This window comes from Lycium barbarum, chromosome 5, assembly GCF_019175385.1.
Source record: "Lycium barbarum isolate Lr01 chromosome 5, ASM1917538v2, whole genome shotgun sequence".
NCBI lineage: Eukaryota > Viridiplantae > Streptophyta > Magnoliopsida > Solanales > Solanaceae > Lycium > Lycium barbarum.
Window position 1 is genome coordinate 116,029,152 of NC_083341.1, and position 22,122 is coordinate 116,051,273.

The window sequence follows — 22,122 nt, forward strand, 5'->3', positions numbered from 1 at the left end:
ATAATTTTTTAGAACAAACTGAAAAGAAAAATGTGTCCATTGGAATGAAAGGAGTAACGTTCTTTTCTTAATTAACAAGAAGGAACAATAGCTACAAAACAAGTCTTTTGTTAACTTTTCTGGATTGTGCTATCGTTTGAAGTTCTCGGTAAGTTCATTGATAATTGCATAAATAAGTTGCTAGACGAGTCTTACGTGGTACGGACCCGAATTAATTTATGCCCTAAAGTGAGGACCAGTTACCGAATGGAAAATCAGAGAAAGATCGAAATTATTGGATGTTGTATTCTACTTTGAAAGCACTGATATTCTCCTCTATTTAAGACCATATTGAATTAGCTAACAAATCACTAGCTCTTTTTCCCTTCTTTGATATTAAACATAACATAAAAGAAGTTGAAATTTTAATATTATTAATTTAGATTATGCGAGTGAACCATTGAAACATATTTGATTGTTGGCAAATAGATAAAAAAAAAAATTATGCCGTTCTGCATTACAGTACATGAGAAGTGGAGAAATTTTGGCAGCATCCTTTCTAAAAAGAACCTCTATATTAATTAAGTAACATTTAAAGGAACTTAAACGAATTTTAAGGAAGCCTAACAGACGTATTAATATTACCATGGTCGTCTCATCTTTGCTCCTAAAACTGATTAAGGAGTTAAAATATTTATTCAACCGAAGATAAAGCATACTAGCTAGTACTTAACCCAGAAAATTAACCTACGACCCCCAATGTTTTGTAAATGTGGCACTTTAATCAACAAAGGCACAATGGTATTTGAAATATATTTTGTGCTTCTCTAGCAACAACAGAATCAGAGTGGCGCAGCGGAAGCGTGGTGGGCCCATAACCCACAGGTCCCAGGATCGAAACCTGGCTCTGATAGTTGTTTTTTTTTGTATTCATTTTTCTGGTGATTTTTTTTTTCTCTCTATATTCATTTTTCTGATGAGAAAAGTGCAATTCTACCTGCTAGATACTCCTACAGCTATTATAAGACCATAATCAGAAGTGTTAGACATTGTGATCCAGTAATTCCAATTAATCCCTGATTTAAACATAATAGTATCAAGTTTAAAGGTTAGATTGCTAATCTTAATTGCACAATATTAAAGGTTACCGTAAGTCTAAGCAATAAAAATCTGAACAAAAATAGCATTTTCCAGCTGATCAAACAAATCTTTTTCAAGGCATTAAAACAGGTAAAGAATGCTGAAAACATCAATTTGAGATGCTGGAGATTGTGAAACACACAAACACAAAGCGTGTTGGTAATTTTTCTCTTCTTAAAAAAATATTAATACTATCAAACTAATTAAGGGCATGAAATGAGCTTACGTAATCATTTCTAGTATTTTAATTACTACTTGTAAGTTGTAATGACTAATAATTGTTTCCAACCAATTTGCAAAATTGCAAGGCAAGCCCTTCTTCCCCATTAAAAAAAAAAAAAAAAACTACTTGCGTGATGTCCTTCAACTTCACTTTGTCCAATTACGTAAAACAGTTCTTGATTTATACCCTTGTCCCACAAGTTAAAGCAAGGACCACCCTATTTCCATTGGAAATGTGTCAAAGAAGTATACACAAATAAAGTTGTGCACGTTCGAATTAATAAAATGCCCTGTTAAAATAGTAAGATAATCGAGTCGGTCATTGACTTAATTTCTTGAACAGTGGTGGCAGGGCGGATCTACATGGAGCCGAGGGAGTTCTTCCGAATCCCTTCGTTGAAAAATTACACTGTGTATATTGAATTAAAATTTTATTTTATGTGTATATTAAATGTTAAACCCCTTTGACACAAACCAAAATCTTAACTTAGTGGTAAAGGGAGTTCAAATTATCATTGAACACCTAGGTTCGAGTCTTTATAACAATAGTTTCATTAAAATTTTGAACCTCTTAGCAAAAATCTTGCCTCTGTTACTGAGCGGTGGTTCTTCCAAATTAAATTGATCTTCATATCTATAAATCATACGCTTCCACCTCTTTCCCAAATTCTCAAGCCTCTCTAACCCTCAAAAGTATGTTTAGAATTTTTCCTACCTGTAAAAGTATCTTTAAAAATATTTTTTCTTTCTTTTTCTTCTCAACGAGCGGTAATATGTATACAAAATTGTCTATTTTTTAATTATATGTGGAGCCATCAACGTTGTGAAACTGCTCCAAAGAAGGGCATCTTGTTTTGGACCTTAATTACACAATCGCATGGTTAAATGTGTGCATACATATACTTGTGCACAAATCAAGTTTAAATGTGTGCATACACATGCTTGTGCACAATTTTAAGGGAACATAGGGGGCAATCATTGACTCTTGTACTAATATCATTTAAATATGAGTTCAAGTTATAAATACCAATTGTGTAAAAACAATTGCATCATCAAACTACCTTTAGATGTTATAGTAGCTACCATATCTTATTTTCAAGATTGTAAATACAATATTTTAAGAAGGTACGTAAATAACTTGTAAATATCATTTGGATAACCTAATAATATAAAGAATTACAGTGTATAAAACTTAAACTTTTTAAATATGTAGTGGACATTATAATTGACACGAACATGTATTATGAGGAACAATGAGAATATGCGTTGGGTACAACACTATGCTTCTACGTACGCGCCAAGTCATTATATGTTAAAAGAGTTACAATTACTAATGCCCCAAAAGGATTTTCATAAACTAGTTTTTACTTGAGCTCATAGCCCAAATTCTGGAACCATAAGCTATCTGATAAATTTGTTTAAAGTTAAAAAACATTAATAACTACAATTGGATCAGTGGACTTTGGTTATCCAAAAAAAACTCCAAGTTGTATGGTAGATGCTGAAAAGTTCCTCACTTTCCAATTTCTGGGTTCCAATTATTACTGCAAACAAGAAAGAAAAAGAAGAAAGCGCTCCATGACACATGAGATACAAATATGACAGAATATAGCACTGTTCTACAACAATTCTACTTCATTGGTATATGCTAGGTGTATTAATATCAAACCTATGATGCTAATCTTTTTTAGGTAATACAGCAGATTCTTTACACTACTTATCCAACTATGCTCATAAAAAAAATCAAGTCTCAATCGCCATTCCTCATTCTCTTGAACATCATAATTTACATCTTTGCAGCCTCCAAGTGTAAAATCTCAACCAAACATGGTCCTCCAAGCTTGTGAACTCAATATTTGCATCAGGTTTCTGATGCACTTCAGCAGATTCAAGTATCCTCACGTTACGAGTGTAAAATGTATAGCCTTTGTTTAAGTTGCTTACTCGCTTGTGTCTTCTTGTGCATCTTCAAGTGGAAGTTTGTTATCTGCAGCTCGGGTAGAAGTAACAGTTTCGCCCTGAAAGTGGGAATGGAAATCTATAATTAGGACTTGATCAATTAACAATATTGCGATCTTATCTTCACTTGCACACAAATATTACTTCCCAAAATTTGACTTCCCAGAAGAGAAATACTGAAGCCAATGAGAGCCTAAAATTTTGGGTGACTCGCAAATGATAATAACTTGATGCAAGTACAGGTGGTCAAATTAAACCATGAAAACATGACCAGCCCGCTCAAGTTTGGGCTGCTCATTGATTATTTCAACCCAACCCATTTCAGCCCATCAAAAGATTGGGCTGGTATAGCCCAAATAGACCCAGGAGAAATCTTGTCAAAATATTTTCAAAAAGTCATTTTTCTATTTGATATGTTATATATGGCTATAATAAAGAAAAAAACATAGTTTTATTAGGTACTAAAAATTTATAAAAGACCAAACAGAGAAATTAAAACTTAAAAAGAATTGTGCGGGTTGGGGTATGACTCGTTTTTTAGCCCATTTTAGCCCTACCCATTTCAGACCAATTTTGACCTGCACAAATTCAGCCCAACCTCCCCATTTGACACCCCTAGATGCAAGTGATATCTGTCCACATATACTGAAACTCAGCTTTGGATCAAAAGATTCTAACTTTACCTTCTTTCTTTCGTCAGAAACATGCTGACCCTCTCCATGGTGGTGATCATCTGAAATTTCACCAGTCTGAACTCTTTCGTCTTCCTTCACTTCCGAAGAAGGACTACCACCATTTACAACACGATAGTCTTCAGAAGTGGAAGTGTCGCGACTCGGAGACGTAGAATCACCATTAATAGAGTCAGTTACAATCCTATTTTCTATCTCGGCTCTCCTCTTCTCCTCCTCCCTCTGTTGCCGTTTTCTTGCTTCTTGTTCCTTTAACTGTTTAAACCTGGAAAAAATGATTAACAATAAAGTCCTAACCACGAATTTGGCACCTCCAAACAAGGTTGAGAATTTTTTCCTAACCTATCACCCTGGCGGGGCCTATCTGAAGTAGGATTCTGGTCTTTCTTTTTAGCTATTGTTGCTTCAGAGACTGATTTCTGAATTTGAGGTTGCTCTTTCCTGGAAGTATCATCATTTAATTTCAGGGTTGGAACTTTTGCACCCCCACGTTTTTCTTTCCTAGAAGTATCATCAGTTAATTTCAGGGCTGGACTTTTTGCACCCCCAAACTTCTGTAGCCATACTTGTTGAGCAGTGCTAAGTATGTTGTTTGTGAACCTGCATAAGATGGTAAAACAATTCTAAGACGTTATTGACCATACGAGAAACAATAGTGGTCAACAAATTGGATAATAAAGAGTATAAATGGACAAGAGAAACCGAAAATCGGGGGAATAAACCATTTCTGAACTAGTAATAGAGAATTGCTTACCAATATAGGCTCAGACCAGAAGGAACTGACAGTGAAAAATAACCAAGAATTAAAGGGAGAAACTTAGTTATTGCTTGAGAGTTCTTCACATTTGGATCATCACTCTGGAAATAAATTAAACAAGCATTAGAAACTAAACAGGAAAAAAGAACAAAAAATAAAATGAAAATGATTTAGAAGATATATGCTATAAAGTCAAATTCACTTCTTAGTGACAGACTAATCAACTACGGACAGACCAACAGAATGAAAAGAATCAAGAGTCAGAACGAATGAGCTAACCAGACAATTAACTTTGCAATAACAACAAAATTCAGTTTCAAGTTAGAGATATGAACCGCAAAAAGTAGCACAGAACACCCTCTGAAGTCAAGATTACAATACAAAGGTAAAACACCATCAGTACTTTCTTCATCAAATATTCACAACTTCAGGAACCAGCAACATGGCCAACATTTGGACGGGCAGCAACTGACTATTACTCATAAATCATAATACATACACAAGAATTTCAAGTATCAGGACTCTGATGTAGAAGCCATTCAGGGGTCATTTGGTAGGGTGCATTAGGTGGAACAATGCTGGTATAAAATTTTAGTAAAATGTTTGGTTGCAAATTTAAGTCTAGTGCAACAAATACCATTATACAACATTATTCACACACCCTATTCAGTACTATTCTTATATCTATAGCAAACTCTGGCATTACCTATACCAGTACTATTCTTACACTTACACACCCTATTCAGTACTATTTCGAAATTATGTAATGCATGTTATTTTTAATACAACAAACCAAACAGTCGATAAGAAATAATGCCAGCATAACTTGTTTTTGAATTGAATGCAATGGTTGACACAAGGTACTAAATGAACCATGTATCTAACAACTGGAATTGACTATCTGAACACAGGGTATAAGATGCTAAATTTACCATGTACAGTATAGGTAAAACCCAACCAACAAAATGAGGTTAACAACAAGACATAGAAAGCAATAAAGTAAAAGAAAATCATCATAAATGCAGAAAGAGGGGGAATCTCTTTTGTCCTGCATAAAAGGAGACTGGAAATTGACCAACCTGTTGGGATGGTTGCATGATTTGAATAGAGACATACTGGGAAACAACCAACAGTACAGGCAAGACAAGATAAGCAAAAGTATCAGACCAACCAAGGGGAGGATGACCATCCTGTAAAATCCAACGACAAGAATCAGATCTAACGCATTCTTCAAAGTGAAGCAACTAAGGAAATATAGCAACATGCATCCACTAATAAACTAAATTGCAAGATTTGGTCATTTCAGATTTTTTTTTTAAATACAAACTTCATCCTTCTAATGCAATATGCTTCTTTATTCAGAGACAGCCTCACTTGCTGAGTTATTCAATGGAGCATCGAAGAGAGCCATAAAGCATAATGAAACACATCCTTATATTGCAGACACAATAACCCGAAAAGAGAATGAAAGAGAAAAGAAAAGTTAAATAAACAAAACACGCAATACTACATCACTAAAATGTCCATGAAGTTTTCAAGCTAAGATTCACGCCCCCAAAAAAGAAAGAACTAACAAGAGAAATAAGGAAAGGCTGGACAGCAGCCTATGACTTACTACAAAAGGGAAAAGCCAAGAGGTGCCACTTCCAGTTTGTCGGGCAGCAATTGTTGTTGGACCAGCTAGTGAGGGTATCCAGAAGAAGCCTTCGGTCAGAAGTCCCTTAATGTAATTAAAAAAAAAAAAAAACTTAATTAGAGATGCGTGAATGAAACTATAGAAACCTAAAGAGTTAGCTAAAGAATAAAAAAGGGTGAAATTGCCAGCAATGGTAATTCGCTTCCCACTTATCAAATTCTTTATTTTCCTTTTCTCATTTGAGAATCAAAACTGTCTCCTTTTTTAGCGAGTGTTATTCAAGTCAAAAAGCCTCCAGAGAGAATGGGCGAACAAGTAAGAAAATAGCAGCTTTACCTCATTTGCCACATTTGAGAGTGCTCTGTAAAGCCCAATCCATATAGGTATAGTGGCAAGGGTTGGCAGACATCCTGGGGGTAGATGATAGAAATGATTAGAAAATATCAACAATTATTGAAATCCGACAATATTTAAATCATCAGACCCAAAAAAAAAAAAAAGATATATATTTCCACATGCATGGTGTGTAAGGATGAATAACCAGAATTGTCAACCATAAAAAACTTTGAAAATGAAGAAAGTACATATAAGACCTGCCAGTGGATTTATGCCAGCTAATTTATAAAGTCGAGCAGTTTCAAGTTGAATCCTCTCCTGAAAATAGATGTATATAAGAAGTTATAGTTGAAGCAAAGATTACACACTGGACAATATAAGAAAATGCCACAAGGTAATTTAAGCATGTACATCTCCAATAATACTCTACTGACTAAAAGTGAAAAATACGTGAAGCATGGGCACAAATTAACCTGGTCTCCAGCATATCGCTCCTGAATAGCCTTTATTTGCGGTGCCATAGATTTCATTGCCATTGCTGATTCTACCTAAGAATAATTCTTAGAAGATAGTAAGCCATCTAAGCCTTCATAAGCAAGAATATGATTTGTACTTTGTACAGATCAATTAACTTCTTCATAAAATATTGTAAAGAGAAGACATGAAAGTAGACGACTGACCTGCTTTTTAGTTAGAGGAAAAGTGGCAGCTTTTACTAGTATCGTCAGTAGAATGATTGCAAAACCATAAGAATATGGCACATGTAAAGTTGAAAGCCCATCTTTCAAAACCTGGACATATCACAACACTTCCTTAAGCGTTTTTTCTCTTTCCTTTTTCTTTGATGCGTGTAACATATGAGTGAGAGACTGAAGCAGGAGATAGAATTAAGGATTGGAACAACCCACATATTAGAGTTGGATATAATTATGCTACCTTTCCAACACTGAGAGCAGAAGGATGTGACATTTAGGGTGTCTTTGGTACGAAGGAAAATGTTTTCCCGAAAAATAAGTGGTTTCCTTACTTATTTTATTGTGTTTGGTATGTAAGAAGAAAATACTGTCCCAAAAGCATTTGCATATAATCTAGGTAAACACCAAGAGGTTCGGGGTTGGGGAGATAAGGTGTGGGGTATTGGGGATGGGCGTGGGGCGCGGTGGGGTGGGGTAGGGTAAGGTGAGGAGGAGACAACTAGTATGTACTGCCACTTGTGGAACTTGTTTTCCCTAGTTCCACTAGGGAAGTCATTTTTAGGACACTTGTTTCCCTCGAGAAAAACTTTGACTAACCAAACATGGGAAAAGTAGAAAATATTTTCCTCCATACCAATCACACCCTTAGGCTGCAACATACTTCTCTTTCCATTTGGTAGACGCATGAAACATTTTTTCTTAATGCATCCCACTCATACCACCAAATGTAGCAATCAATAAACCAGATAAGTTCCAGATACAAAATAAAGGAACCAACTTTAACAACCTTAGCATTAAAATTCTTAACCGCTAAACATTATGTTTTCAAGAACACTTACATCCTTCCATAAAATTGCAACCAAACATCCAACTGTCAATACAAAATTCATAAATCAATCAACACGTCAATCCCAAAATAGTTGGAATGAGCTATATGAATCTTTGGTATTGTTCAGTTTTACTTGAGTTCATTTCAATCCAATACTATTAGAGTTTCTCTAGAACTAACATTTATCCCTAAGTGGGCTCCTTCAAAAACAGAGTGAACAATTGATACGATACCGGATACTAGGATTCGTGGTGAAGCTCATCCTCAAACCAATGATGGTCCATGGAGCACGTTCACCATATTTGAGGCGCTTCAAGGAGTCTCAAGTGTGTACCTTCATGCTACACACTCCTTGATGATAGAGGTAGAGCCTTTGAAGGCCATTGAAGACCCATATGTGAAGATGATCAAGCTATGGGAGATAGCATGGAAGAAGGGTTATTTGTGCAAAGAGGCTAGTCTTCAAAGGCAAGCCTTTATGCTTTGGAAGACTAGAAAGAAGGCCCTTATTTCATTAAGGGTATTTTTGTAATAATCTTAGTCCTAGCCTTAAGTATAAATGCTAGACTTTTCATTTGATTGCTTAGCTTTGATGAATATGGAGTGAGAATACTCTCTCTTAGTAGCTAGTTTGTAGTGTAGTGCTCAGTGAGTGTAGGGATTAGTGTAGAGATTATTCCTAGACCTCTTCAATTGAACCTCTCTTCGAATCTAACCTTGTGGGTAATTCAAGTATGAGTTCCAGTCTTGTTTTTCAATTCTATCTTAATTGTGTTGTTTGACTTAGTATTGGTGCTTTTAGTTGAATTAGATTGGCAAGATTTGGTAACCAATCCAATTTTGCCCATAAATTCATTACTAATTATGTCTTCCTTCTACCTTACTTTCCTTGCATTTAATTTCTTGTTGATTCCGTGTTTTTCCCAAGTCGAATCGTATCAACAATAACAACTAAACCTTAATTCCAATAGTAAAAGTAAAAAGGAACTGAACACAAGAAATCAATTAGCCAGCTGAAATTTCCAAAACCAATCAAAATTACAACTCACAACAACAACAACAAACCCAGTGTAATCCCCCAAGTGGGTCTGGGGAGGGTAGGGTGTACGCAGACCTTACCCTATTTTGTGAGATAAAGATGTTGTTTCCGATAGACCCTCGGCTCAAAAGAAAAGTATCCGATGCAGAACTATAACAGTAATAAGATAGCAAAATAGCAAGATATAAAACAAATGCAGCAACAGATAGTACTACACATTGAAATATAAGAAACTACGCCATAACTAAATATAATACTATTAAAAAAGGGAAAAGAGGAGAGGAGAAGGCTAGCCCCCTTCCTCTCATTTACCTACTAACCTTCTACCCTAATTCTCGACCTCTATACCTTCCTATTTAAGGTCACGTCCTCAAAGAACAACTCACAAGAAAACAAAACAGAATTGAACAAGTAAAGGAGCATCATAACATTAGTAAAAAACGAAACTTTTAACATAAAACAAACCTTCAAAACAGCCTCCATTCCATTAGTAATACCAGAGAGCCAATCACTACTATTCTGTTTAGCACTTTCAGTAGCACCATCAACAACCGTTGTATCACCAGAACCCGAAACAACAGCGGCATCAGCAACTGCATACAATAACCCTTCAGCTCTAGCAAACAAGTCCTTAAAAATCATCTCCGCATTTTCCGGGTCAAGAAACGGATCCTGACCCGACCCGAATCTAGCCACTCCTAGCATGCCACGTGAAAAGGGTTTGCTAACTGCAAGATTTCCAAAGTGGGTTCGGTGGAAAAGTGGGTTTAAGGTTCTTGTTCTGTCTATAAATGGAGATAATATTGAATTGGGTCCAAGAAAAGGGAAAGAGGTTGCCATGTTTTTGTGCAAACCCTTGAAGTTGTATGAGTTGGGATTTTAGAAAGATTTGATTTTTGGTTATGGGTTTTGTCTTTTGTGTAAAAGAGAAGAAGTTCCAAAAAGGACAAAAAATGAAAATTTAAAAATCTGACAAGTTTAGGCGTTTGGCCATAGATTAAGATGGTGTTTGGATGAGCTTATTTTAAGTTGGCGTTTGGCTATAGATATCAAAAACAAATTTATTTATTTTTGGAATTTTTGAAGTTAGAGTTGGAGTTGAAGTTGTGTTTGGCCATAGTTTTTGTGTAGTTTTTGGTGAAATGTAGTTGTAAAAAAGTGAAAAAAGTGATTTTTTTTTTTAAAATAAGGGCCCGTTTGGTCATAAATACCAAAAACTTTTTCACTTTTTTTGAAATTTTTGAAGTTGGAGTTATGTTTGGTCATAGTTTTTGAAATTGTAGTTTTTGGTGAAATGTAGTGTAAAAAAGTGAAAAAAAGTGAAAAAAATTGAAAAATTTTGAAAAACAAGTTTTTCTTGTTTTTAGTATTGCGAAATACAACTCCGAAAAAAAGTGAATAATTTTTATGGCCAAATGCCCACTAAGGGCCCGTTTGGCCATAAATACCAAAAACTTTTTCACTTTGTTTTTGGAATTTTTGAAGTTGGAGTTGGAGTTGTGTTTGGCCATAGTTTTTGAAATTGTAGTTTTTGGTGAAATGTAGTGTAAAAAGTTGAAAATTTTTGAAAAACAAGTTTTTCTTGTTTTTAGTATTCCGGAATACAACTCCGGAAAAAAATGAATAATTTTTATGGCCAAACGCTAAAAGTAAAAAAAGTGAAAAAAAAATCTAGAAAAAAGTGAATAATTTTTATGGTCAAACGCCCACTAAGTTTTTTGAGTTTCTGATATTCCGGAATACAACTTCAAGTTGGATTCGGAATATTTATGGCCAAACGCCCAAAAGTGAAAAAAAATTCTGGAAAAATGTGAATAATTTTTATGGCCAAACGGCACCTCAGTATTTATTGGATTTAAAGTTCTTTTCAATTTTTTGTGGTGTTTGATAAAAATAAAAAGTCCTTAAAAATACTTATTTTTAGACAAGAAAAGTATAAAAATAAGTCAAAAGCCAAAAGTTAGGTATTCTCAATTTATGGCTTTTAGCTTTAGCATTTAGCTTATAAGCTACTTTTAAAAAGTCAATTCAAACACCCTCTAAATAGGGTTTGGCCATAGAAATCAAATATTTTTCTATTTGGAACTTTTGAAGTTAAGAGTTAAAAGATGGAGTCGTAGTTGGTTATAGTTTTGCAAATAATATTTGGTTGTTTGAATGTAATAAAAATGGAAATAGGGTTTTAAGTGTTTTTCATATTTCAATTCAGCAGTGAATTTTTTTTTTGGAAAAAAGTGAATAATTATCATGGCCAAACGGGTCCTAAATATTTTTCATTTTATTTGAATTTATGGAGTCGGAGATGAAGACAAAGTTGTGTTTGGTTGTACTATTTACAAAGAATATTCAAAATAATATTCATGCTTGAATATTAAAATACAACTTGTGAAAAGTGAGTTGGAAATAATAGGCTATAAGTTGTTTTTCAGAATTGAAACTTTTAGAGTCGAACACTGATTTTCAATACAGTGAAAAATTAATCCCAAAAAAATGAATAATTTTTATGGTCAAACGGGTCCTAAATTTCTCAACGTTAAGTCAAATCAAATAAAAAAAATTAAAGATTTTTCATATTTTAAGTAAGAAAAAAAGAATCTTGAATACACATGTGAGAACAAAGAGGAAACTCGTGGGGAAAACATGAAAAATGAAAAGAATACATGAGTTGAACTACATGAGTAATGCAAAAACTTTGGGCCTTTAAATTGAACTACATGAGTTGTCGGACCCGAAATTTTGGACTTAGATTGGGTGTAAATTCCTTGGACCTTAGAAGAGTTCTTGGTACTTTAGATTGGACCAACATTTCATCATCATTTTTTTGCGCGGATTGCCCTTCTCTTGGGTGGTCTTTAAATTTTGCCCTTCATATTTGTGGTCTTTAAATTATGCCCCTCATATTGTTGGCCTTTAATTTTTGCCCTTCGCATTACAACTCTGAGCGTTCACGCAGAAATCATGAGGTTCTGAGTTCGAACCCCTGCTCAAGCATAAATTAAAAAAAAAATGCAAGGCAAGGTTTGGGTCGCGTGTATGCCGGATCCGGCATACACTTGTTAAGGAATTACCAAATTTATGTCGGACCCGGCATACTCATGCCTTATGGGCAGACTTGGCATAAGTATGCCGGGTCCGGCATAACTTTGGTAATTCCTTCACAAGTTTATGCCGGTGGGGGCATACTTTTAATGGGCAAACTTTTATGCCGGACCCGACATAAACTTGTGAAGGAATTACCAAAGTTATGCTGGACCCAACATACTTATGCTAAGTCTGCCCATAAGGTATAAGTATGCCGGGTCCGGCATAACTTTGGTAATTCTTTCACAAGTGTATGCCGGTGGGGGCATAGCGAAATTTAAACTCTGTCTTGCGATTGTTTTTAAAAATTTTGACTATGTGGGGGTTCGAACCTGGAACCCATGAGTTTTAGCCGAAGGGCAAAATTTAAAGATTTCAAATATGAGGGCAAAATTTAAAGACCACCCCAAAAGAAGGGCAATTCGCATCACACGCTTCTCAGATTTGGCCCAAAATTTCGTTGTAGATCATTCATACGCATATTGGATTTACCCCCAATAACTTTCGTGATGTATTATAGTGCCTAGAACTAGAAGAAGAAACTTTGACTAAGTTTTCAGAAGTTTCTAGTTAATTGCGGAAAGAGAGTATACACCATGGGTGTGTTATCAAATATGAGGTACACATCGTCCCGATCACAGATAAGAGAACAATCTAAAAGGCCACATTCCAATTGGTTATCTCATTTTAATCACTTGAGTCTCCTTCTTTCTATCTTCAACATTTATCACTTCAATAATAGAAACAAATACTCATAATGTACAACTTTCAACCTAGCTAGCCCTGAAAGCAACAAAGAGATTGCAGCCACCCGATCGAGCTGTGATTGATATTCAGTGGCTTAACTTTATTGAGCGAATCGTCTTAATTATTCTTCGTAAATATGAAGAATTATGCCCCCAATGCAGTTTTTAAATATTGAATAAATCAAAAATTTATTCTTTCTTCCTTTTTTAAAATTATATCAACATAACATCATTTTTATTTTGTGGAAAACTTAATACAACTGTGATAATTATAATCCAATTGACACTGTCTTTGAAGCCTATAACAGAAAAACCGAGAGATTAAATAGGAAAAGGGGTTCCCAGCTAATCCACAAAATAAATAAATATAACTAAATAAGGGGAAAAAAGAGGTATTCCACAAAACAAAGTGGAATTCAACAATAGCTAGTGAGGCAATGTACTAGCATGTACCCTGCTTGTCTGCAAATGTTATAACTATATTGGCATAAGCCAATTCTCAAATAAATGGAATATCAGCACACCAAGGTGGTACTAAGTAAGTTCCGATAATTCCCTTACTAAAACTGGAATGAGGTTTTAAAGAAACATGAATGCAAACAAAATATTCTGGAGGCAATTTTAGGTTTAAAAACATTTAAAACGAATTATGAAGCTTTGGCATAAAAGCAACTCTGAATTATATTATGTTCAAACCTTTCTTTTCTGGGAGGTACCAGTCGACTCTAACATTCTTCTCAATTTTGATTTAGTCACCATATATCAGTATGGTGGATGATTCCCGCCCGATCATCTGGGCCATATTCTTTCCGTTGTGCAACACAATTTGACGTTTCTTTACTAACATGCTTAGTTGCCTTACCAGGAAAACTTAGTAGTTGAACATGTAGACGCGTAAATTTATTGGTCTAATCCATACAAAATTTGGGTTAAATAATTAATTTGGACTTTAAACTTAAATAAGTCCATTTATTAAATTTAAGCCCAAGGTTCATGCCATGTGTCCAATGACATGGCACACCAAGTCAAGTCAAGTACCAATACAATCGTGTCACGTGCATAAGTGACGCGGCATGCCAAGTCAATAGAAGAACCAATCAAACATCGTCAAGTGTTCAAATGACATGGCTCAACCAATCATATACATATCCTAACTCTCCCCTGCAACTAAAGGTGTACATGGATTGGGTTGGTTCGGATTTTTTAAACACCAAACCAAACCAATTGCGTCGGGTTATTAAATTTATACACCAAACCAAACCAATAAAATTCGGGTTTTTCAACCTCGGGTTTTTCGGGGTTTTCGGAATAGTCTTGATACAAAACATATAACTTTTACTTCATATATTTCTTTAGTCCTAGTAAGATACAACTATATAATTAAGTGTTTCTTAAGAAAATAACACAAAATGTGAGAAGAGTGATGACATTGTATTAAAATATTCAACAAAAGCTAATAAAATCGGTTAAAATAAATATTGCTAATTAACAAGTCATAAAGAAAATGACCATAATCTAAAAATACTAAGTCATGCTAAAATAAGTACGGCTAATAAGTATTAATTACATGACAAAGAGAAAAAACTTAAGTTATGTTTTTTCACTCTCTAAATAAATTATGCAAAACTAAAGAATAGATATCCAACATTATTGTCATTCCTAGTGGTAAATTGAATTTCTTTTGTTAGCATTAGTGTTGAGTTGGTTTTGGTTTGGACTTTATTTGGGTCACTAATATCCATAGGATATAAAACTTATTGACATTCAAAATTCTAAGTTCATGCTTGAATAATATGATAATAGATAAAAAACTACGAATTTTTTTTAAGAAATATTTATAAATTACATTACAAATAAATATTTTTATGTATAAAATATTTTAAAAATTGAATACATGTAATGTCGGGTTGGTTTGGTTCGGCTTGACTTATTTTAGTTAAAACCAAACCAATTATGGTCAGGTTTTTTTTTCAACACCAAACCAAGTCAAACCAAACCACTAGTCTGGTTTTTTTCTCGGTTTGACTCGGTTTATTGGTTTGGTGCGGTTTGTTAGTTTACTTTGTACACCCCTACCTGCAACTATAAAAAGGGGTCTTCATAAGGCCAAAAGGGAGGAAGAATTGGAGAGAAGGCACCCACATATTCGTGAAGGCATTTGCATATCAAGAAGATCCATAAGTAGTACGCATATCAAGAAAGCTTCATCTCCAGTGGTGATCCGCAAGTCTTCTGCAAATCAAGAAGCCTTCATCTGTAGTGGCAGTTCACAAATTCTTCGCAAAGGAGGAAAACACATAGAGAAGCTCTCTTCTCCATAGGTGATCCGCAAGTCTTCCGCATACTAAGAAGTCTTCGCTCCAAGTGGTCAGCCGCAAGTTTTCATACCTCCACGTTTGTGATTAAAGCTTGGCTCCACATTCGTGGTGAAATTACAACAAGTAATTCGTCGATTCAAGAACAAGCAAGGCCCTTGAATGACGGTCGTGAGGAGAAAGAATCAGAGGATTACATTTTTTTATTGAAGATTTTATAAAAATTGTAACCCCCACACAAATTATTGAAATAGAATATTATTACTTGTCGCTATTTTTCTCGTCTTGATTATTATTTTTCAGGAACGAAAACTTAATTGTTACAGAACCAACAACAACCATGTAGATGCGTCTTGAGATTCCTTCTAGGAAAAGAATTCTGATTGACTTATTTTCCTTTCTAAGAGTCCTTCCTCGAGAAGATCTATGAAATAACTAATTTCCTTACTTATGTGCTTACTAATGTGATTCATATATGTTTGTAGTGTCTTACAAGAAATAATCATTCACACAGACTGAGAGATTGTGCAAATAGTTCAAAGCGTTCAAGTAATTTATTTTCTTGAAAGTCCAAAGATTGTTCATTTGTGAGTGCCCAACGAATAGGCCGAAAAATTTCATTTGGTTCTTGTATTATTATTTTGATTCACTTAAGTCAAGTCCTAGTTCATTTATTATAAAATGTTGAGTTGTAACCATTTGCTTATTCAAAAGCATGTTTAGGTTGATGTTTGTTGAGAAAACAATTAATTATTTTTCAAGTTATTATCAAACTTGAAGGGTGATTATAGTTAGGCGACTGTTGGATTGAAGTCTTAAATATAAGTGTTAAATTGCAAGAGGGAGTTAAATCCTATTGGAGTAGATCGTGATTTTTAAAGTTTCTGAACCGGGTAACTTTTCACGTTAAATCCTACAGTTATCACATTTTGAGTCGGGTGGTATTTCATATTAAATCCCGCACTTTACAGTTATTAGTTGTTATGTGTGTGTGTGTGTGTGTGTATGTGTGTGTGTGTATCCATCTATATATCCTCTGCACTTATTAGTTGGCAAGTTGTTAGTTAGTTATAATACAGTTAGGATCCAACTGTCAAGGTGGTTAGACTAAGTTGGTTAGTGTGTGTGTATATAATGCTCCACTCTTATATACATTTGACACTTTTCACATATCAATGGAATGAGATATTTTCCTTCAGCTGTCAGTTAAGGTGAACCTCTGTTGCTCAATATCTCAATTATACACTGACTTTTACATGGTATCAGAGCCGATATACCATTTTTTGATCCTGATATACACCTTTTTTCTTCAGTTTTTCAATTCCGTTGCTTGTTAAGAGTTGTAGTTTACTCTGTTTTTCGAAGAATTTTGGATTTTTGGTTCGTTTACACCTTTATTTGTCTCATATGAGACTCTTTAAAGTTTGCAGCTTGTTTCAGTGTAATTCAACACTTTATAATTGATATACCAGTTTACAGACAAAAATGGTGAAAATTACAAACCAAACTGCAGAAACAACAACAAATGGTGCCAATAAAATCGACGTAACCAACCCATTGTACATTTACCCATCTGACAGTCTAGGTATCTCTTTATTTCTAACTCGATTTGAAGAAGTAGGATATTGTTCATGGAGGAGAGGCATACTTAGATCCCTCTCAGTTAAGAACAAGTTAGGGTTCATAAATGGAGAATGTAAGAAGCCTGATTCTAATTCCCCAAATCTTAGACAATGGGAAAGATGTGATGACATGGTTACTCAATGAATACTAAATTCTCTAAGCGAAGCCATTGCAGATAGTGTAGAGTATGTTTGTGATGCAATGGAACTGTGGAGGGAATTGGAGGATAGTTATGACCAAACTATTGGGGCAAAACTGTTTCAAATCTAAAAACAAATAAATGAATTGAACCAAGAAGTGTTGGTTATCACCACCTACTATACTAAGATGAAAAAGTTTTGGGAAGAACTGAGTAATCTAAGCTTCAAAGTTCAGTGCACTTGTGGTGCCAAAGATAATCTGCACAAAGCTGAACAAGATAGGAGATTAATTCAGTTCCTTATAGATAAAATGAGGTGTACACCATGATTAGGGGAAGTATATTGATGACGAATCCCCTACCCTCTATGGCACAAGCCTTTGTAATACTAATTCAAGATGAAAATCAAATAGAGTTTAAGCCCAATAGTTAGTTGTTCATGGATTCAAGCTCACTAAGTGTTAGTGTAGGCTCTTCTTCAGGAGCAGGTTCAAGTGCAGTTGGAAGAGGCTTCAGAACCAACTATTCTGCTACTGGTTTCTCACCAAACAACAGACCTAGACTGTTTTGTGGATACTGTAAAAGTCCAGGACACACTAAGGACAGGTGCTACAAACTACATGGCTATCCACAGAATTCAAGTTACAATTCTCAGCACCACAACAATAATTCTGATGGATATAACCATTTCAATGGCGGTCAGCAAAGACACCAGACTATCAACCAAAAGTTTACAAAGGGAAAAGGAGTAGCAACCAATGCAGTTGGTGATCTTGCTGTAAATGAAAGCACATAATCTGAAAATCAAACACAGAATCAAGCATTAACTATTACAAAGGAATGATATGATCAATTTGTTAGCATGAAACCATGATCCTTACAATTAAAAGAGACAAGAATGTTTTCTCTCTCTAGGCGCACGGTTTGCTAGGCTTGCTAACGTGCACCCCACCTGAGAAAATAATGACCCAACTATCCTCTCTCACCGGAAAAACCACCCGCACCCCAATGACGACTGCTACACCACGTAACAGCTCCTCCTCCATCATCCCCCACTGACGTTTGGGAGTTTTCTTCCACCGCAATTTCAATCCATGGTGGAGGATGAGGAGTATAATGGCTCAGATAGCGAATCCCAATGGTCCCTTCACTTGGAATCGTATGGGGAACCTAAACATGCAACTGCACCGGCGGTCTGACGCTTCCTGTTGTCAGAAGCAACCTCATCTGTGCAGCCCACGCCGCTGGAGATACAGGACTTTAAAGAGAATCGAGCAGCACAAAAGGGTAAGTCACTCACTTATATTCCTCATTCGACTAAGAATGGCAAGGTTTATGTCAGTATAGTTGAAGACGACTTAAAACCCCAAATGGAATATATGAAATCAGCCTTAATTGGGTATATTGTGGGTGACACACCATACCTAAAGTCGTTGGAAGCATTTGTTGCAAACGCCTGGAATTTTGTAACAAAACCCCAAATCTTAGCTCACGACGATGGGTACTATATTTTTAGATTTGCTACAATTGAAGACTGTGAAAAAGTAAGGGATGCTGGACCGTACACCTTTCACAACAAACCCTTCATTTTACAACCATGGGAGATAGATTTGACTTCAACCCCGAATGCATTACCACAATTCCATTATGGGTACTGTTCGCTGGGCTGCCGGTGGGTTATTGGTCTAGTGAAGCACTGAGTAAGGTGGATAGTGCAGTAGGAAGACCACTATACACTGTCAAATTTACTGCACACATGGATAAAATCTCTTATGCCCAGATTTTAGTTGAGGTGGATGTATCTCAACCACTGTTGGATGCTATTAAATTAATTACCCCACAAGGAACCTTCTATCAAGTAGTTGAGTATGATTGGAAGTCTAAACTTTGTGCTAATTACATAAAGTTTGTTCACATAGATGAGGAATGTTGGAATGCTGGATCAAAAGAGAAGGAACCCCAAGCAGTGCCAAAGAAGAGAACAAGGAACTGGAAACCAAGGCAACCTAAACAAACATAGTACCCTAGAGATGACCAAAAATCCTGAACTGAGCAACTAGCTGCTGCTACAGGGGTACAAGTTGGTGCAAGTGCATCTGTCACTACTCAGTTGCCACACCAGGGGACTTCTACTATAGAGGTACAAGCTGGTGCAAGTGCATCTGTCACTACTCAGTTGCTACACTAGGGGAAATCTATTCAGGGTCCCGAGAACATACAAGTTGAGTTTGAGGTATTAGCTGGGAATGGAGCACCACCTAGTTCTTCCTAGGTCCCAGACAAGAATCAGGGGATTACCCACCCCCATGATTATAACTACCTGGAATGTAAGGGGCTTGAAGCAGCCCCTAAAGCAAAAAGAGTTGAAACTCTTTTTGCACAAGCATAAGATTGATGTAATAGGTTGTTTGGAAACAAAAATAAAGGAGCATAAGGCTCAGGGGATTCTAACCAAGGTTGCTATGGGGTGGAACCACTGCTGTAACTATCCAATGGCATACAACGGAAGAATTTGGCTATTGTGGAAGTCATCAATCCAATTACAAGTACTTTCAATTACTGAGCAGCTGATACATTGTAAAGTGGAGGATAACAATAATTTCAATGCTTTCTTAATTGTGATTTATGCTAAAAATGATGCACAACAGAGACAAACATTATGGGCTGATCTTATCCAGCTGGATAATAGTGTTCAGGGAGCATGGCTTCTAAGTGGGGATTTCAACACTTTGTTATCATCTGGGGACAGATTAGGTTTTATGGTCCTGCCTGCAGAAACTCAAGAGTTTAGGGATTGCATTGACACTCTTCAACTGACCCCATTAAATTCCAAGGGGTGGCACTTTACTTTTTGTAACAAACAACAGGCTGGGGATAGGGTCTACTCCAAAATAGATTGGGCATTTGGCAACTTGCAGTGGTTGAATTCTTATAGCCAGGTGGAAGCAGACTTTCTAAATCCAGGAATGTCAGACCACACCCCAATCCTGATCCAATACTTACCTCAAACCCATACTCACCCCAAACCTTTCAAGTTATTTAGCACAGTTATGGAGCACCCTGACTTCACTAATATTCTTGACACTGTCTGGGGCAAAAATATTGTGGGAACCAAGATGTTTAAATTGTGGATGAAGTCAAAAATGCTGAAAGAAGGGTTGAAGGGATTGAATCATTATTTAGCATCATATAGCCAGAAGCTCCAACAGGCTAGACAAAATCGAGAGATAATTCAAGCAGCTTTACATACCCAACCTCTCAACCAACACCTCATTGATCAAGAAAAGGAAACACTACTGGAAATTGCTAAATGGAGTAAGATAGAGGAAACAACACTCAGACAGAAATCTAGAGCTCTTTGGATCACAAGTGGGGACTCAAACACTAAATATTTTCATGCCCAATGCAGGATAAGGGCCAGCAGGATAAGGGCATTAGCTCTGTATATAATGCAGCTGGGGATAAAATTATTGATCCTCCATTGGTGGAAGCATAATTTATTTCATTTTTCACTCAACTAATGGGAACTGCTGCAGAGAAAAGGCCACTTCCCAATTCAGAAACTATCAGAAAGGGCCCTTGCCTGTCTTACTAACAAAAGTGTGATCTGCTCAAAGAGGTAACTGATGAGGAGATACTTGCTGCTATAAAAGGTATGCCTCCTGCCAAATCTCTAGATATAGATGGTTATCCCATAGAATTTTTCACTAGAAACTGGGAGGTAGTGAAAGTGGATGTGCTTAGTGCAGTCAAAGAATTCTTCAAAACTGGTAAGCTTCTCAAAGCTTTCAGTGGAACATCTGTTACTCTAATTCCAAAAATACCCAACCCCTCACTAGTGAAAGACTACAGACCCATTGACTGTTGCACCACTTTCTATAAAATGATCACCAAAGTACTGACTAATAGAATCAAAACTGTCATTGTTACTATAATCGGTCCCTCTCAGTCCGCTTTTATGGAGGGAAGGAGTATAACTGATAACATTATTTTTAGTCATGAACTGTTTAAGTGGTATAATAGGAAAAGGCTATCTCCAAGATGTGTAATGAAACTAGACTTAAGAAAAGCTTATGATGCTATAGAATGTTGTTTTTTAAAGATCATGATGGCTGAATTGGGGTTCCCCTACAAATTTATCATATGGATAATAGAGTGCATATCTTCAATTTCTTATTCATTAGTGTTAAATGAGGGCCTAGAAAAACCTGTCCCTAGGAAGAGAGGAATTAAACAGGGTGACCCTATGTCACCCTATCTATTTGTTATAGTAATGGAATATCTCCAAAGGGAGCTGGATCTGCTGGTCACTAACAAGCCCTTCAAGTTCCATCCAAGGTGAAAGAGGTTAGGGGTGATCCATATTTGCTTTGCAGATGACTTGTTAATGTTCTGCAAAGCTGACATTCCTTCTATCAAGCTAGTCTAAGAGGCATTTCACAAGTTCTCAACTGCCTCAGGTCTGCAAGCAGATGTGAACAAAAGCTCAACCTATCTATCATGTGTCAAGAATGATTTAAAGCAGGAAATTCTAACTACTTTGGGGTTCACAGAAGGTTCTCTTCCATTTAAATATTTAGGTGTGCCTCTCTCCTCTAAGAAGCTGTCTGTGGCATAATGTATGCCTTTGTTTGAAAGAATCACTGAAAGGATTAGGTGCTGGTCTGCTAAACTATTGTCTTATGCTGGGAAGCTAAACTGATAAAATCAGTATTGTTTGGGATCCAAACTTATTGGGCCTAAATCTTTATTTTGCCAAAAGAATAATGAAGTTAGTTGAAGCTGTGTGCAAATTTTTCTTGTGGTCTGGAAAAGCAGAAATAATAAGAAAAGCATTGGTGTCCTGGGCTAAAAATTGCCTCCCTAAGGTAGCAGGGGGGCAAAATGTTATGAATATGTGTTTGTGGAATAGAGCAGCAGTGATCAAGCATTTA

The 22,122-nt window shown here is 35.9% G+C and overlaps 2 protein-coding genes and 1 non-coding gene across 3 annotated transcripts; 2 read left to right on the top strand and 1 right to left on the bottom strand.

Annotated features, from left to right (window-relative positions):
* The first annotated feature begins 820 nt into the window (after nt 1-820).
* TRNAM-CAU (transfer RNA methionine (anticodon CAU)) lies at nt 821-892 on the top strand. The gene has a single exon. It is a non-coding gene; the product is annotated as a tRNA-Met (tRNA).
* A 2,007-nt stretch (nt 893-2,899) lies between these two features.
* On the bottom strand, nt 2,900-10,224 carry LOC132641202 (ALBINO3-like protein 1, chloroplastic). Its single transcript, XM_060358097.1, has 11 exons — nt 9,750-10,224; nt 7,402-7,512; nt 7,195-7,269; nt 6,979-7,039; nt 6,722-6,795; nt 6,365-6,469; nt 5,829-5,939; nt 4,747-4,850; nt 4,335-4,592; nt 3,984-4,257; nt 2,900-3,359 (listed from the first exon to the last, which is right to left on the bottom strand). The coding sequence occupies exons 1-11, from the start codon at nt 10,122-10,124 to the stop codon at nt 3,282-3,284; spliced, it is 1,626 nt and encodes a 541-aa protein (XP_060214080.1). The 5' UTR covers nt 10,125-10,224; the 3' UTR covers nt 2,900-3,281.
* Nucleotides 10,225-19,434: 9,210 nt separating this feature from the next.
* LOC132639653 (uncharacterized) lies at nt 19,435-21,530 on the top strand. The gene is made up of 2 exons (XM_060356093.1): nt 19,435-20,503; nt 20,806-21,530. Exons 1-2 carry the CDS (start codon nt 19,435-19,437, stop codon nt 21,528-21,530), a joined length of 1,794 nt encoding a protein of 597 aa, XP_060212076.1.
* The last annotated feature ends 592 nt before the right edge of the window (nt 21,531-22,122 follow it).